We start from the raw sequence: 18858 nt of genomic DNA, 5'->3' as shown, positions 1-18858 counted from the left end.
TCAAAGTGTGTTACAGCCGAGTGACAGTGGTGAGACAGACCTGCTAGCCTTGCCTTCGGGACCTGCAACAAGATTTTTGGGTGCCGTCCAAGAATTCCCACGGTAACACTCAGCGCCCAGGATCTGTAGAAAAAAGCTCCACTAGATGTTTTACGTTCCCTTCGTAATATTTAATGCTTGGCCTAGATCGGAGCATTCACTCTAACGTTCGGTTTCTCGATCCTTCCCATCCCCAGCCTCTGCGGGTAGATCAGTGACTGTTAATATATTTTGAACGAGACTCCAACCCATTGCTCTCGCTGGAGCGGAGGATTGGCCGCCTTTTTCCCCGGGCCGGACCTCGGCGAGGCCAGGCAAGCCGCTCACTGGCCCGGCAGGGACGCGCAGGCGTCGGGCGCCGCTGGTTGCGCATCTGGCGCCAGAGCGCGCCCCCAGCGCTGTGCCCGCCGCGACCGTGGCCGTGGGCTGGTGCTCCGGAGCGTGCCGGGCGCTCTCTCCCCGCGCGGGGGCACCAGAGCCCTCGGAAGTGTCAGGCACTGCGGTGCATTTTCCCAGTTCTCTTTTAAATGACTGCGGAAAAACAGATTCCGAGCCGCAAAAGGGAAGACGGATTCTCAGACAAGGCTTGCGAATGCCCCGCAGCCGTCATTTAACTGCGCCCGCAGAACAGTTACGGTTTGTCACCCGACCCTCCCGGATCGCCTAATTTGTCCCTAGTGAGACCCTGAGGCTCTGCCCGCGCCTGGCTTCTTCGTAGCTGGATGCATATCGTGCTCCGGGCAGCGCGGGCGCAGGGCACGCGTTCGCGCACACCCGCGCACACATGAACACGCGCAAGGTACGGCAGGGGAGCAAGGGCTTGGGGATGCCCTGCGTGGGGGTGGGCATCGCGGGGAGTGAAGCTACGATCTGGGAATGGCTACATCCCGACAGGTTAAAGGATGAGAGAAAATGACGCGGCGCCACACATCGGACAGGCCAGGGTGGCCACCGAGCCTTTAGAATACGCATCAGGCGCGCTCCCTTCCCCTCACATGTCTCTATTTCCCGGGCGTGTGATGGCAGAAAACGGCAGGAAAAAGACCCACTTAGAGAGCTAGAATTGTGTTTGGAGACTCCCTTCCCTCTGCAAAAGCACCAACAGGAAGCCCCTCCAAAACCACCGATCCCCAAATAGGTGGCCCGGAATGGGGGCGGTGATCCTTGGTTACCAATGCAGAACACGTTTTGGTGTTTACAACATTTATTTATTTTTAGGATAGCTTGCCCTCCCTTTTAGGCAGGGTGGGAAAGGAGAACGCGGGGAGGGAGAAGGGAGGGAGGATTCCTATAATAAGAATCAGCGCATTTTTCAGAGCTGAACCAAGCACGGTTTCCATTTCAAAAAGGGAGCCAGCCTCTACCGCGATTGTAGAAGAGACTGTGGTGTGAATTAGGGACCAGGAGGCGTCGGAGGAACGGTTCATCTTAGAGGTACCTGGATGTAAATTCACACACACACACACACACACACACACACACAGAGGCACGCGCGCGCGTGTCTACACGGCCAGGATGTGTGCGTGTGTGCGTGCGTGTGTGCGCGCGTGTGTGCACTCCCACATGCTGCTGCTGTCTGCTTCTGGCCAGTGGCACTGATGCCTCCCTCCTCCCTGCTCGCCCCCAGATTCCCCTCCCCTCCCTGGTGCTTTTGTCTGGAGGGTGTTATGGGTTTGTGTGTGTATGAGCGCGTGTGTGTTTTTGGATTTCAGACTAATTTTCTGGAGTTTCTGCCCCTGCTCTGCGTCAGCCCTCACGTCACTTCGCCAGCAGTAGCAGAGGCGGCGGCGGCGGCTCCCGGAATTGGGTTGGAGCAGGAGCCTCGCTGGCTGCTTCGCTCGCGCTCTACGCGCTCAGTCCCCGGCGGCAGGATCCTGGACCCAGGCGCCGCCGGCGGGCGTGAGGCGCCGGAGCCCGGGTGAGCAGCGCAGACAGTGCCCTCGGTCGCCTCGGCCCTCCCTGTCTCCCCATGGGGCGGCCTCGGCTACTCCCCAGGTGGGACGTGCCGCGCCACCTGCCCGCGCCACCGGCACCCAGCGGCCGTGGCGGATTCTGCAGCATCATTCGGGGGCCCCGTCGCGGAGCCAAAGCTGCCGGCAGTCTCCGCATTCCCCTTTAAAGGGTCCTTCGCCCGGCCTGTACCATGGAATCCTGTCTCGGGGACCCTTTCCCTACCTCCCCTCCCTTGGCCTCAGGCTCGAAGAGAGAATGGGCACACTGGTGGCTCCAGCGGCGTCCGTGCCATCGCGGGGCAAGTTGATTCCTGGGCCGGAGCTGGGCACTCATCCATCCACAGTCTCCCGGCTGGGATCGGGGTGGGGATGACGCGAGCGCAGAGGGAGAGTGCTCCAATTAGTGGTGTTGGGGGTCCTACACTCAGTCTTACGCGTGTCTGTTTGTCCTCAGCCTCGAGGTGCATACCGGACCCCCATTCGCGTCTAACAAGGAGCCTGCGCCCCAGAGAGTCCCGGGAGCGCCGCCGGTCGGTGCCCGGCGCGCCGGGCCATGCAGCTACGGCCGCGGCGGAGCTCCGAGCGGCGGTAGCGCCCCCCTGTAAAGCGGTTCGCGATGCCGGGGTCACTGTGAACCCCGCCGCCTGCCGGAATACGCTCCGCTCCGGACCAGCTCAGCCTGTGATACGCTGGACTCGGCGCGCCCGCAGCAAGCACCGAGGAGTCAAGAGAGCCGCAAGCGCGGGGAAGGCCTCCCCGCACAGGTCGGGGAAACCGGCCGGTGCAGCGCGGGGACACGCACTCGGGCTGGCACTGGCTGCTAGGGATGTCGTCCTGGATAAGGTGGCATGGACCCGCCATGGCGCGGCTCTGGGGCTTCTGCTGGCTGGTTGTGGGTTTCTGGAGGGCCGCTCTCGCTTGTCCCACGTCCTGCAAATGCAGTGCCTCTCGGATCTGGTGCAGCGACCCTTCTCCTGGCATCGTGGCATTTCCAAGGTTGGAAGCTAACAGTGTAGATCCTGAGAACATCACCGAAATGTGAGTTCCTGGAGCTTTTCCTCTTTTTTCTCCTTGCCCCTAGGGCCCGGGCTGGCCAGATGGGTAGGTCCTGGAAGTGAATGCTGTCTCAAGAGTGGGGAGAAGTCAGAGACAAGAGATGCAGGACAGGGTCATCTGTCAGTTACCTGTGTGTTTCACTGGCTTGGGACTGCTAGTGCAGGAGAAGTGTGACACTTTAGAATAAGTTTTAAATATAGATATACATATGCCGATTATATATGTATTCCTCGTGGGAAGGAACTCACTATGCTTTTTATATTTCAGAGCTCTGCTGGGTGTGCTTTAGGCTTTCCGTATGCACTAACTTAGTTTTGGGCATTTTTGTTTCATAAAGTGCTGTGTGTATGTTGTGTTAGAAGTTCCATTAATATTCACTAGAAAAGAGGTTAAAATAATTAACTTTCCCGAATCTGTTGAAGGAAGTGACAGTCTCTCCCTTAACATCTTTTTTGAGGTTTGAGTTAACCACTTTCCCTTTTCATTTTATATATCAGATTTTGCTTAAGATGATGGCATCCAGAGATGGCCTTGAAAATGATCTGTAAGAGGAGAAGTTCTGAGTGTTGAAATGCACTCGCTCAAAAGAAAAAATGTGATCGTTGGAAGCCTAAAAGCCTGGTTTGATTTAATTTGGACTTGACTTCCCAGAGATATGATTTTGAGACCACTTGGATTATAACTCTTAATTGCCCATTGAATAATTTCCCAGGACTAGGCTGGATGATAAAGTAGTGGGTAGAACTCTGATGAATGCTGGCTTAAGCATTGGACCCCTGTATCCCTGGAAATGTTTGAGCTTGTTGTGGCTTGAAGAAACAGAATTGTGTATTTCTTTTCTCCTTTTCTGATGCTTTGTGACAAACACATTACCAAGCAAGAACTTGTCAGTCCTTTCGCTAGCATTCCTGTGTCACCTCTACTGGGCTGTTATTGTTATTTTTTCCTTAAGGATGCTGTCATTCCACACATCTCATTAAGACGAGATTTTATTTATATACGTGCAAGATTGTAAGGCAAAGTTTCTTCCAGTTTTCCTTACTGTGTTTGATACTGAGATAGGCAGCCCTAAAGTGGGGCTTGGGCTGTGGCCTTCCGGTTGTCGAGTGCGCATGCATTTTTCCTTCCACAGAAAACATGCAACCATGTTTCCGCCAACGTAGTTGACCAAGATAACCTGTTTTTTACTGTAAGTAAGAGACCTTCCTAGTCTCTATTGCCTGTTCTGCTGCTGATGCTCATGGTGTAAGCCTCAGGCAAAAGGAAATGACAGCAGAGCAGAGGGGAATGTTCAAGCCTAGCATAGCTGAGACATGTTGGGAGCAGCCAACTATCGGACTGAGTCCAGGGTGCTAGGATCTTTATCTTTTTGGCAAGGAGAACAGGAGCAAGAGCAGAGAGCAAGGGTGGATAGGGCCCCAACTGTGGTGGTCTTGGACTGGGCTGGTTGAGGCTTACCAGGTTGGTCCAAAGTTTGTGGCCTTTTGTCGGAATCGTTTTCATGAGATGGGGTGTCCGTGTTTAGATGGAGGAGGCCGTATGGCATTCAGAGTGCTTCTGACTGTTTTGAGATCATGGGGAGTGTCTTACACAGTTAGATATTGTTGTGTGTGTGGCGGTGGTGCTTTTGAAATTCTGTTTTAGGTGATAGATGCATATAATGAAGAGAGAAATAAGATAGGGCTGATCATTTTCACTTTAACTGTTTTTCTCTTTGATAATTTTTAAGGCTATGATCTGAGACAAAGGAAATAAAACTATCTTTGAATCTAAAAAATTATTATTTCAGACCTTCCTGATCTTAGCTATCTAATGTATATGAAATCAATTGATTTCAGCAGAGCTTTCTTATATCTGTCTTCACAATTGTTGTTGCTTCTTTTATATCTGATGGCAGATTCCTATTTTCAGCTTTTCTAAAGTCTATTTTTAAAATATTTACTAAAACGTGTGTCATAGTTATTCATTCAATCGTGGCACTTCTAATTTCTACTTTAATTTTTTTCCCTTTTGATTTGAAAACCTCTTGGGGTTGTGGGAGTGGGGAGGTATATAGGGCTAAGTGTTGAGAACAGGGAATTACGTTAGTAATAGTAGTCTGGCTGGGTAGATGTGAGTCCTGAGACAAAGTATGTTTCTCTGCTCTATCTCAGCTTCATGTGAGCCCAGCCAGTTTGTGCCCCAGTGCCTTTATCTGTAACTCATATTGCAGTACTTATTTGGAAAGTACTCATATAATTATTTTGAATTCTGCTTTTTTGACCTCAAAATGACATCGGTGGATGCGCTTGTTTCATCTCATCCTTATATGACACAATCTGTGTTCTTTTTCTTACATGTTAATATTTGCTTGAACAACTTTTAAATTCTTGGCCAGTGGATACCAGCTACAGTTGGAACCAAATTATACATATTTTAAAACTTTGATATTAGGCCCAGTGGTATTCCTAAAATAACCTGTCGTAAAGTTCTGGTTTAACGGCATGTAGCTGAAGTTACATGCTCCTATTTTTTTAAAAATAGAAATAATGTATCGAATAAACTGTGATTAACAACACACAACTTGCTGAAACAACAGTTTACCACATCATTCAAAAATGGTGTCTCTTTTAGCATCTATATATTAAACCATCCTGCCCTTAGGATTCTGAGAACACAAGTAGCGGAACATTTAAAAAATGTATAGATTAAGAGGTAGGATCTTTTTGTGTTATTGTTTTTACATGCATACTTTAAGCTAAGCTGACATTTTGTCCTCAGAGTCATTAAACCTATTTTATTAAAAATCTTCCCATCACAGTACCTGTTTTATATTTTTTGCTCACTAATGTGACATAACCAGATCAATATCTATAGGTATGTATAACACCTGCTCTGCATCACACTGCTAAGTGGCAGCTCCTGTTATTTGGAAATGGTTATACCACAGTAGTATTAAACTGAATTTAAACACAGTACCAATGTCACATGCAATGGAATTCAAGAGTGAAGCCTGTTGTTGGAATTATGTAACTGGCCGTTTAAATCCCAGTTGTATTAAGTGCCAAAGTGCATTGCAAAGGACAAGTTCTGTTTCAACCAAGTGGTAAAAGGCACAGTCAAAAGAAGTCACGCATTTTTTTAGCTGTGGTAAAAAAAAAAAAATACATAACCTAAAATTTACCATCTTACAGTTCAGTAGTGTTCTGTATATCCATGTTTTTGTGGAAGGGCATGCATTTTTATGTTGCACATGCTTAATGAAGACCAACATGGATTTTTTTTGAGTTTCTTCAGTGGTATTCTCTGATTTGGGGGTAATATTTGAGACAAGCCTTATATTTTTCCTCTTAGCACAACCTAAATAGAATTTGAAGCTTCTCCTATCACAAACTCTGTGTGCAATTTATTGTTGGCCTGGTTGAGCAGCTGTGATGTTGTGTCATTAATACATTGATTTTGGCCCTCTTACTTTAGTAAGCTTTGCCATTGCAATTAATTGTACTTAAAAAAATCCTGGCATTCAAAAAGATTCAGTGAAAGGCATCAGTTTTTATTACTCTGATGTTTACTTCTCAGGCTCTCCATTGGGCATTTTAGAACTTTGGATTGTGGCTTCTATGCATTTAAGAGCCATGTATTTAAATTTGGAGCTTGGTTGCATAAGCCACACTAGACTTGTTAATAAATAAGGCAGTCTAATTTACATCATTCATTATTTAATACAACTTGCAAGCTGGAGTTGAGAACATGCTGTCTTCATAGTGTAGGTATTTACAGACATCAGCTTGGCACAACCGTATGGAGTCTTTTTAGTTTCATACCTTCAATCTCTGCAACATGGACACTTCCGTTACCCTGGGTAGACCAATGGAAAAGCCTTGTGACCCTTTTGACCCTACTTTCTTCCACCTCCCCTTCCATCACCCATTATTTACTATACAGGAAAATGGGTTTGATTTTTTTCTTCTCTGAAAAGTGATATTTCCTTATGGGAATTCAGAACGCTGGAGTTAAGAGAAGAGCCTGGGTTGTGTGTTATTACAAGCAAGTAATGGGAAGTTGAAGCATTGTGGTCCCAGCTCCCTAGTGTCGAGTTTAGGTCTGTTTAAGGTCTCTCACTGTTTCTATCCCATAAACCTCTGTTTGTGTCTGTTTCAATATTCCCTTATAAAGATGTTTTCTAAGCTGAAGAGTTGGCTGAACAGCTGAGACTTGAGGTCTCTTTCTCACTAGGAATATTCTGTATGATCTCTTTGACTGTATCTAGGTCATAGGAGTATAAAAACTAGAGTTTTTGTTTAGCTGGGGAAGGGGAATTGAATTTCTTTTCTCTTTTCCTTTCTTCTTCTTCTTTTTTTTTTTTTTTTTTTTTGCCTTGAGTATTAAGCAAGTGAATCCAGTGTTAACCCATTGCTCATCTTAGGGAAAAAACATTATCAAACCATTATTGAATACCATAAACTGGCGTTATCCCTCTGGCTAACTTTACCACTTCTCTAGAGAGTTTCTTGTAGGTTCAGAAGCTATAGGGTAGGATGTGACATGAAAGACCTGCCCCTTGGAACCAGGCCAGTTTTTAGTCGCTCCTGATGCCTGTAATCAATGGGAGGATTTGGGGGAGAGACTGTTGAGGCGTGGCAAAGTTTTTACTTGTTTGATGTGTGTTTGTGAGAGAGAGAGAGGGAGAGAGAAAGAGGGAAGAAAAAAAAGCCCTGAATCTTGGATTATTTATAGTTGATCAATCATTTTTATAGTCTACTTGGTTGAGCTATTTTAAAACAAATCCCACCTCAGGCCTCAAATGGCAAAGATCTGAGCTCCACTGTGGCCTGATAATTTTAGCTCACATTCAATTGCTGATCAATCTCCATTAGAAAAGTAAAGGTCCCATATAACTGGGTGCCTTCTCACCACTTAACTTTGCTCTCTGGGGTGCCCAAAGGACTGGGAAGTCATAAATATTGATCTGGGAGATGGATGAGTGAATGTGCCCAAAGTTATAAAAATCTTGCAAAGAAAAATAATGTGTAGATACCAAGTTTATTCTTTATGTGTTTCAAAAAATAAAAATAAAAAAGCATATCATGGAAAGCTGGAGTCAGGAGACCTGGAAACTGCATCCCAATGTCACCACTACCCAGTCACTACCCAGTTACCTGATCTTGAAGCAGCTTTTTAATGTTTCTGGGCCTCAGCTTGTCACGTGTAAACCAAGGGCTTTGGATTTGATGCTCAGACAAGTTTCTCCAGGCTCTGAAGTTTCCTGAAGCCTCGGTCATGGAGATAAGGAAGTGTATACATCAGCTGTGAAGGAAGGGGGCGATGCAAGGTGCTCTGGGTCTCGTGGTATGTGAATTTGAAGACCTTTGGTGTCAGAGTGTTACGTGGAAATGTTTTCAGTGTCTGCTCTGAACTCCCTCAGACCATGTCTTTTTAAATGTGAGCTGGTAACAAGGCTAGTGGCATGTAAGTGCTGGTCTAATGAGTCTAAGGCTACAGGGTCAGTGTTCAGATGGGTCACTTAGAATCGGAACCTTAGAAAGAGAAAGGGCTTTAGAAATGATTTGCTTCAGCCTCTTCTTTGCAAAAATCAAGGGCAGTGAAGAAAGTCGCCCAAGGTCGACTCATTAACAGCATGGTGGAAACTAGCAGCTCTTTCTCTTAGCATCCAAATGAATGCTGGGGGGCCTTTGCTTTAGGGTGCCTCCCCTCTGTTCTGTGTTCTCAAACTGACTGCCTAATTCTGGCTCACCATTTTATTAGGTTGGTGCAAAAGTAATTGTGCTTTTTGCCATTACTTTTGCACCAACCTAATAGAACCACCATAAATGGGGAGACAAGGTTAACATGACTAAGTCTGTGCAAACTCATCTCTGTGAGAGACCAAATAATTAAAAATTGCATGAGCTACTGATCTGAAAGCAATCATCTTATCTTCATATAGGAAGAAATATATTTTCTGTTTAGCTTACTCTGTGTGTGTGTGTGTGTGTGTGTGTGTGTTAAATTTCAAGTGTTCCTCTTCTTCAGGCAATTCATACACAAAAATTGAGCTTCAAAGAAAAGCCTTCATGAGTTGGCAGCAATGAGGTATGCTAACCTTGTGCCTGCTGGGCCATCTTTGCAGATTGGGGTTGGAGGAGGGGCAGAGCAGACAGAGTGAAAGGAAGGCTGTTGCCCCTGGAGTCTTTGCCACAGTCGGGGGTGCTTATGTAAGTGGAGAAACCCACAGCCCTTTCCACGAGGTCTGTGTTAGCTCCCCTGAAAGACCTGTGGCAAGAGAGTACTTATTCTTCCCCGACTTCTTTCTTCTCCCTGACTTCTCAGTGCCTCAAGATTGATGACCAGTCTCAGTGACTGAGCCAGTGAGCAAACTTCAGGATTATTGGCTCCTGTCCAAAACTCATCCAGCTACCATTTTATATTTGTTCATGTTCTGCTCTGAGACCTTTCCAGGAAAAGCACCCTTCTGAGAGATATTTTTGGTTGCATGAAGGTTTACTCCCATGGGACGTGAAGGGCCCTTTACAGACATCCGCTTATTTAGGTTTACAGCCTCACTCTTAAGAAGGTGGGGAGGTTTTGGCAGCCTCTGAGGGGCTGTCAGGTTTATTAGCTAGCCTGGGCCCCTTGGTAAAGCAGAGCATAATTAGGGATAGGATCCTATCTAATGTCTCACTTAGGACTCTGTCTCCTCCAACCTTGTTGCCCAAATTTGACCTCGAGAGCCTAGGAGAGGTCTAGAGACTTGAACTCATGTTCACAGGTTAAATGTTATGCAGTGCAAAGGAGGTGGGCTGGTGCTTCATCTTCTCTCTGCCCCACCCCCCATCCTCTTCTCCTGTTCAGCTCCTGGGCAGTCTGATATATATTGTGAAGAGATAAACGGTTTGGTTTCCTTTGGTAATATGGCATCTTCTTGTACAAAATAAAACTGTTAATAATCACACACCACTTAGAGTTCCTTTTTTATGTCAAATAAGGACAAATTGCTACTTAGCATCCCATCCTTTCCTGTAATATTCATATCCCAAGAATTGTCTACACACACATACATAGACACACACCATAATGTTGTATGCGTGTACCGTGTTTTTATTAATACATAAATCTGTGTATAAAACTCTGTTATGTGTAATTTGTTCAACTTAATTATCTTGAGTTGTACACTTTTCTGAATAATTGAGAATGTACTTCCCTAAACCACTGTTTTAGTTTTGTTTTTATCATTCTGGATTTCTCTTGGCCAGGACCTGGTTGGGCTGTCTTCTTTGTGAGAAGTACTTGAGTGTTAGTGCATTGACCCTGTTAGCTGACCTGGTCACTCAGAGACCCACTGTGTCTCTCTTCTGGTTCTTTGATCTCTTCTCAACATAAATGAACAATGTAAACGAAACTGAAAGGTATTGGAATTTTGGTTTCAACCTCTGCAGTGTAGTGCAATTTAAAAAGAAAGAATCTTCTCGACGCTAATCTTTGTAACAAGAGTTGTTTCTACTTCATGTACCCCAGAGTCCCTTGCTGTGAGTGGCAGAGGGGCCTATGCCCGAATTGCCTGACTCTTGCTCACTGTGGGGCAAGTGACCTCTCTTTTCTGGGCTTGGCTTATTCCTCGGTGTGATGCATGTGTAGGGGTGGAGGGTGCCGGGCAAGAGAGTTTGACATCATAGCCCCTAGATTCCCTGGTAAGGTGTGACAAAAAAACACACAACTACAGCGAAAAAAAAAAAAAAAAAATCCAAAACAAGTGTCTCTCTCCAAAGAACAAAACAAAACCCCAAACCAGAACACTCTTTTTAGTTTACTCCCAATTTTATGTCAAAACCCTGCTGCTACCACCCCAAACTCAAAGAATGTTATAGATGATGTTGCTCCTTGGATATTTCTTGTGCACGTCTGGTGCTATGGCCCGAATGTTTGTATTCTCCCAAAATTCATATGTTGAAACGCAGTCACCAGGGTAGTGGTGTCGAGAGGTGGGAGTTGATTAGGACATAAAGGCCAATGGGGTTAGTGGCCTTATAAAAGAGATTCCAGAGAGCTTGTTTGTCCTTCCTGCTATGTGAGGACACACAAAGAAGGTGCCGTTTATGAGGAATGGGCCCTCACCAGATATCGAATCTCCTAGAATCTTGATCTTAGACTTCCCAGCCTCTAAAACTGTGAGCAATACATTTCTGTTGTTATAAATTACCCAGTCTAAAATATTTTATTATAGCAGCCCAAATGGACTAAGGTACATGGGTTTGGCCCTTTCTCTTTGCAACTCTTCAGCCTTCTTCTGTTTCTGGTGGTGTTTCTTATCCCCTTCCCCTCTGTTCCCAAATCACAGACATACATATACAAGTAATCATTTGGCTGGAAACCCTTTTAATAGATTGTAAAGAAATCTTGGCTTGTGTACTTTTTTCTGGTGGATGACCTGAGGGCAGGCTGTCATTGTTTCAACTGAACCTGACTTGATAAGGTTAACAGTCAGAAAGGAGACAAAGTATAGGAACCTGGTATAACTGAAAGGAGCCCTGGTCAGGGAGATAGGATTTGGGATACCCACTCTCTGACAGTATCGGGGTCTGGGATCTTGGTTGAGCTACTTGACCTCACCGGCCTGAGTGATTTCATCTTGAATCTGGAGGCTGCGACTCCCATGCATGCTACTCCTTGAAAGACTCTGTGGTTCTGAATCAGTCAGCCATGGACACTAGTGTTTCCTCTTCTGTTCTAGAATTCACCATTGCCTCCACTCCAGGGGCAAACCAGAGTCTGCTTCAGTTCTTTTGGTGGCTAAACAGCAGAAACCCAACCTGTAGGTTTTCTTTAAGTCCAGCTCTGCCACTGAGGCTGGAAGGTTTTGCTGGTCACCAGCTTCCTGCCATCCTGGGTGGCAGCCCTTCCGTGGTTTCCCACTAATAGAAACACATTTTATTTTTTTCCTGGGATTAGTGTTCAAGACTTTTTCAGCCCATTCCTGGCCCACTTCTGTGGATGACGCTCTGGCAAGTTTTGTAACTGACCTTTTTGGTTAGTTTCTGTTTTCTGTGAACCCAAGAGCAGAAGCTTTCACGGACATCAAATCTTATTTTGCTGCTCATCAAGTTGTCTTTTCATCTTGGTGGAATAGTTTGTCACATTTCCTGATTGTCATGTGGGTGAGCTGCCATCATGCAGACAGTAGTTCAGTGTCACTAGTGTTATTGAGGACACGGAGATGTCCAACAAGTAGGGTACTCTGCAGAGGCAAGGAGCCCCTGCACAGCTTATATCTAGCAAGAGACAGATGCATACACATCTAAACACTTCCAATGGTGGGAAACATTGATGTGTATATGGGATGTGAGTAATTCCCAATCCTTACTTCCTATGGTGGCAGTAATCCAACTGAGTTTCATTATTTTCTGTCAAATGAGTTTTGGTATTCCTGGGGCCACCTTCACTCATACTGCATTAGAGTAAGCTGCAACTTGCATCTGCAACCGGTTACGATGGAAGAGCTGGAGCGCCTTTCAGCTGAAGCTAATCACTGAACCTCTTGGCTCATCCTCTTAAGCTTTTTTCTATCAGCAACTTCCCCTCTCTCACATATCTGTATTTTCTGTTTCTTTCTATTGTTCCACATTTTAAGATAAGAATTGAAGCAGGTTCATGTTCCTCCCATCTTAGAAAAGCTTTCCTTTAGCATGATTCCTTCCCTCTCTTTCTGATCCTGACTGATCTCCCTTCAAAGCCAGATCTTGGAAGAGTGATCTGTATTCATTATGTCTATTTTCCTATCTCCTATACCAGTCCCATTCCACTGTTTTTCAAACTCACTCCACCACAGTCCCCAGAAGACTTCATGGGCCCTATTCCTCGTTCCTTATCTTACTTGACTTCTTAGCAGAACTTGGCTTCATTTCTCAATCCCTCCTTGAAACATCCTTTTCCTTTGGCCTTGGTGTAACCACATTTTTCTTGTTTTCCCTCTATCTCTCTGCATGCTACTTGTTGGCTTTATTTGTTGGTTCCTTTTCTCTGCTCTTAAAAACAGACCTTAAAAGTTGATGTCCCTTGGGATTCTGTCCTATGGCTGCTTCTCTTCCTGGGCTATCTCTGGGCTATATCACCCTCACCCATTACTTATGTTATCTTCTTTGTGCTAATGATTTCCTAATCTGTTTCCCATCAATTATCAGTGAAGACCTTTGTAATCATGTATGCAATACCTCTCAGATACAGGACAGTGTCACACTTGTCATTTCTAAACAAAACTTTTCATTGTTGCCCCAAACCCATTGCCAGTGTTCCCTATTGTAATGGATGGCACCATTATCCAGTCAGTAATACAAGCCACAAAATGTGACTCTTCCTTCTCTGTAACCCCTATACTCATTCACATATTATGTCTTGTCAATCCAGTTTCCTAAGTATTTCTTAAATCTAATTTTTAAAATCTCCTCCGACATTATTCAATCATTCTTTCAACAAATATTGATTGGGGTCTTCTCTATGTTAGACACTAGCTAAGTACATGGGATATGGTGAGAAAAACTGCCCTGGTCTCTTCTTACCAGGATTGCAGTGTGCGGGGGTGGGGGGCGGGGAACAAACATCTGACAAATACTTACATAAAAACAATATAATTCATGCCATCATCATCCTTGCCTAAAATGCTGCCATCGCTTCCTATTTCGCATCCCTGCCTCCAGTCTTGTCCCCTCTCTACCCATGCCACACTGTAGCTGGAGTGGTCTTTCTGAAATGCTGATCTTATCATGTCACTGCTTATAATTACCCTCTGGCTCCCGGTGTCTCTTAAAATAATGCCTAAAGTTGTTTATTTTAGTTTTAGTTTTTAAAAAATAGAAGAAAATTGTCGCTATATTGCTATATAAAGAGGCATATAACTATTACATGGACCAGAATGCACAGATCAGCATAACAGTCTTTTTCTACACCAGCAGCTCTATAAAAAAGAACAAATTATAACTGGAAGCTTGCTTGGTGATCTTGGAATTAGAGCAAGGGCATTTAATTCTGCATTTAAAACGTTCAATGGCATTAAGCTAAGCTTGCCTGAGGCATCCATCTCCATAATGGGAGAGCCTTCACAAAGGGAATGTAGAACTTGAAGTACTTTGGCCCAGACTTGCATCCCCTGGATGGACACTCCTTTTCCTCTCCTTCATTCACTGCCCAGCACCAATGCTGACTGATGCATTCTTTCTTTGGAAAGGTTAGTGCTTTTAACCAAGGCTTCTCATGCCTGGGAGCCTTTCAGATTCTTTAAAGTGGTTTTGCACATCTTCTTTCTGAAATGCATTAACTTTATTGTATGGAATTTAGCTGGTAATTTTAGTTTTTAAAATAATATTTGAAAGTGATCAGAAATGCAGGCAGCACAAAGGAGTGTACCATGAATACACTTTGTAACTCTTGTTACAAAGAGTGTACCTTCACTCTGAAGAAGGTGGGGAGGTTTTGGCAGCCTTTGAGGGGCTGTCAGGTTTATTAGTTGGCCTGGGCCCCTTGGTAAAGCAGAGCATAATTAGGGATAGGATCCCATCTAATGTCTCACTTAAGGCTCTGTCTACTCCAACCTTGTTGCCCAAATTTGACCTCGAGAGCCCAGGCAATTCCCTCCCACCATGTACTCCCACCCTCTAAAATCCCTCAGCTCCCCTCTCCCACAACAACCACGGATCTTATTTTGTGTCAGTTCCCTTTCAGAAATCTTCTTCTTACATATATAGTGTACACATAGGTCTTTTTAGTTTGTATGCAAATGAGGTCATGCTATATCCCCTCTTCTACATCTTGGTTTTTCATACATTTTTATGTATCTTAAAAATGTTTCTGGATAAACGTATGTAACCAACCTTCTTTTCTTCCCAGCTGCACAGAAATCCTCTGGATAAATAGACTCTATTTAACCGACTTCTTACTGGACAACTCCAGTGTACAAATTCTTGTGCATACCTTCTACTTGTATCCTCACATGGCAGAAGGGACAGACAAGTTCCCTCTGGCCTCTCTCATAAAGAGCATTAATCTCATCCCACCCTAATGACCTAATCACCTCCAGAAGTCCCCACCTCCCAACATCACATGCATAACTTTATCTATAGGAAATGTTCCTAGAATTTGAATTGCAGGAAAATTGCAAGATATTTGTGATTTGTGTGTGTGTGTATATGTGTGTGTGCCTGTGTGTGTGTGTGTGTGTGTGTGTGTGTGTATTTTACCTTAAGTTCCGGGATACATGTGCAGAATGTGCAGGTTTGTTACATAGGTATACATGTGTCATGGTGGTTTGCTGCACCTATCAACCTGTCATCTAGGCTTTAAGCCCCACATGCACTGGGTATTTGTCCTAATGCTCTCCCTCCCCTTGCCCCCCACCCCCAACAGGCCCTAGTGTGTGATGTTCCCCTCCCTGTGTCCATATGTTCTCATTGTTCAACTCTCACTTATGAGTGAGAACATGCGGTGTTTGGTTTTCTGTTCCTGTGTTAGTTTGCTGAGAATGGTGGCTTCCAGCTTCATCCATGTCCCTGTAAAAGACATGAACTCATTCTTTTTTGTGGCTGCATAGTATTCCATGGTGTATATGTGACACATTTTCTTTATCCAGTCTATCATTGATGAGCATTTGGGTTGGTTCCAAGTCTTTGCTATTGTAAATAGTGCTGTAATAAATATACGTGTGCATGTGTCTTTATAGTAGAATGATTAATAATCCTTTGGGTATATACCCTTTGATGGGATTGCTGGGTCAAATGGTATTTCTGGTTCTAGATCCTTGAGGAATCACCACGCTCTTTTCCACAATGGTTGAACTAATTTACACTCGCACCAACAGTGTAAAAGCGTTCCTATTTCTCCACAACCTTGCCAGCATCTATTGCTTCCTGACTTTTTAATAATTGCCATTCTGACTAGCGTGATAGTACCTCACTGTGGTTTTGATTTGCATTTCTCTAATGAAATGATGAGTGAGAGCGATGATGAGCTTTGGTTCATATGTTTGTTGGCTGCATAAATGTCTTGTTTTGAGAAGTATCTGTTCATATCCTTTGCCCACTTTTTTATGGGGTTGTTTTTTTCTTGTAAATTTGTTTAAGTTCCTTGTAGATTCTGGATATTAGACCTTTGTCAGATGTGTAGATTGCAAAAATTTTCTCCCATTCTCTAGGTTGCCTGTTCACTCTGATGATAGTTTCTTTTGCTGTGTAGAAGCTCTTTAGTTTAAGTAGGTACCATTTGTCAAGTTTGACTTTGGTTGCAATTGCTTTTGGTGTCCTAGTCATGAATTCTTTGCCCATACATATACCTGAATGGTATTGCCTAGGTTTTCTTCTAGGGTTTTTATGGTTTTGGGTTTTACATTTAGGTCTTTAATCCATCTAGAGTTAATTTTTGTATGAGGTGTAAGGAAGGGGTCCAGTTTCAATCTTCTGCATATGGCTAGCCAGTTTTCCCAGTACCATTTATTAAACAGGGAATCCTTTCCCTATTGCTTGTTCTTGTCAAGTTTGTCAAAGATCAGATAGTTGTAGATGTGTGATGTTATTTCTGAGGTCTCTAATATTTGCGATTTTTAAGTAAATATTGCCAAGTTGTTTTGCAAGGAGGTTACATTTTGTTCTCCCACAGAAGCTGGGAGTGCCTGCTTTCCTACAATGCAGCCAGTACTATTACTGAACCTTTTGTTATCAAACCTTTTGTGGTTTGTCAATCAGTTTCCTGAGAAATAGTACCTTCATTGCTGTATTTTGCAGTTTTGTAATTATGATTCAAATGGAAAGTCTTTTCATATGTTTGTAAGTCATTGGTATTTTTTTTTCAGTAAACTTAGCCCTTTTCTTTTTTAATGGAATCAGTGGCCTTTTCAAAAAAGAAGAGAATTTGTACTTTGCCTAATGTTTTGCTTGTCTTCTAATGTCAGTTATGGATTATGATATTTCTTTTTTCTCCTCCTCCTCTTCCTCCTTTTTTGTGAAGCAGAATTAATTTTCTTCTAGTAAAGTGTATTTCCTTTTCTGTGTCTATGTTGTAGATACGGCTAAGAAGACGATTGCCTTTCCCAAGAGTATAAAATGAACAATTCTATATTTTCTTCTACTGCTTTTACTATTCTATGTTTTTATGTTTAAAGCTTTTGTCTATCTAAATTTTAAAAATATATGGAGTGATGTAGCCATTGTTTTATTTATTTATTTTTTTGGTATAGCCAATCAGGTTTCTGGATCTCATTAGTTACATAATTCTATCTTTCCCTCGCTAATTTAAAATAGCAGTTTGGTTCTATGGGAGGACTACCTTTGTGTTTGGGCCTGCTTAGGGATCTAGCCTATTCCATTAATCAGTCTGTGTACTTATATGCCAGCATGAAACTTTTATCTCCCACAGCGTCTTTTTTTTTTTTTTTTTTTTTTTTTTTTTTTTTTTGCTATTTGAAGTATTAGTGTCTTACTCATCAGTCTTCTTTCAGAATTTTCCGGATGATTCTAGCATGATGATTATTCCACATGAATTTTAGGAACTGCTTGCCTAGCTCCCCTGCTTGATAGTGGTGTTTTTAACAAAGATGGCATTACACTTATATAGCAAAGGCTGACAACTTCTTATCAAGTCTTGAAAGCCCTGTGTCCTCAGATTCAAAGCCATTTCTCAGCCTCATTTCATGCCTCTACCTTTGTTCGATGCCATGATACAGCCACTCTGAGTTTTCAATTTATCTACTGAGCGATAATCTCACTTATCTTCCAGGTTGTCCTCTCCTCCTGGAACCTTTTGCCTTCCTTCTACACTGGCTAACTCCTGCTTGTCTTCTAGGCCTTAGCCGTGATGCTGCTTCTTCTGCCTCTACACCTGGTCTATGTACCCTCCACTGCATGCTCTTATAGCCCCCTGGGTTTCGCATCACAGCATAGATTACTTAGTATCATCAGTGTGTGTCTGCATACCTGTCTGTACACACCGTTAGGACATAAACCGCATGAAGGCAGAGACATATGGATCTTGTTTACTGCTCTTTCCTGGCATCTAGCACAATATCCTAGTTCTCCATGTTACACAAATACACGTGGATATGCACTCATGAGCACCGTCCCCCCCCCCATATGTATACACATACGTCTATCATCTAGAACTCTAAAGAGGAGTATTAGTTGGTCTCTGGGTCATCAAATATGTAAATCTCTGGACATAATTTTTCTCAAGCTATCAAGTTAAGATGTTTGTTTATATACATGACCTTTATGGAATTAAAGTGCACAGTGTTAGTTCATGCACAGCAGGAGATCGATTAATCATGGAAAGGAAAAAGGCAAAGCGTTGATGAGGCAGGCTGATTACATATCCAACAGGAAGGAGGGACAGCAAAGAGAGGGGAGGATGAGGGCATTCTGCAGATGGAGAGAGATGCAGAGCACACAAGCTCAACAGAGGAAAATCCAGGGGAAAAGAATCACTCCAGGGTCACCTGATCTCCAACAAACAAATAGGTCTAATGAGAAAGATTTGTGTCTTTTCTGTTAGGTAATAGCTAATAATGGATATCCTTGTGGATCAATTGCAGTTTTCCCTGTGACTGCATTTATGGGGCTTCACTTAAAAGGCAATTCTGGTGTGAGATTTCAGATGTGATTTATCCTTCTTGGGGTATGGATGATAGAGGCTGTTCATTTTTCTCAAAGAATTGCAAACATCAGGAGTATAAAAAGATAATGTGTCAGATCTAGTTTAATGTACCATCTGATACATATACTGTTGCACTTTTGCAGTAAAAATGCATTGGGCTGATCCTATGAATGTTTCATGGGGCTTCCTTTATATTTATAACAATTAA

General features: G+C 43.7%; 1 protein-coding gene across 7 annotated transcripts in view; it reads left to right on the top strand.

Annotated features, from left to right (window-relative positions):
- Positions 1–420: 420 nt before the first annotated feature.
- Positions 421–18858, top strand: part of NTRK2 (neurotrophic receptor tyrosine kinase 2) — a 368100-nt gene continuing 349662 nt past the window's right edge. For 3 of the 7 annotated variants that reach the window (XM_033236932.1, XM_033236935.1, XM_033236936.1), the window contains exons 1-4: positions 421–838; positions 1356–1473; positions 1752–1957; positions 2446–3029. In XM_033236932.1, coding sequence (XP_033092823.1) covers positions 2818–3029 — 212 coding nt within the window. In that variant the 5' untranslated portion in view covers positions 421–838; positions 1356–1473; positions 1752–1957; positions 2446–2817. The remainder of the gene's footprint in view (positions 839–1355; positions 1474–1751; positions 1958–2445; positions 3030–18858) is intronic. The other 4 variants (XM_033236933.1, XM_033236937.1, XM_033236934.1 and 1 more) reach the window with 3 other exon arrangements.

This window comes from Trachypithecus francoisi, unplaced genomic scaffold (assembly GCF_009764315.1).
Source record: "Trachypithecus francoisi isolate TF-2019V2 unplaced genomic scaffold, Tfra_2.0 Lachesis_group16, whole genome shotgun sequence".
NCBI classification, from domain to species: Eukaryota; Metazoa; Chordata; class Mammalia; order Primates; family Cercopithecidae; genus Trachypithecus; species Trachypithecus francoisi.
Note: the sequence above shows the minus strand (reverse complement) of the source record. Positions and strands in the feature narration are given on the sequence as shown.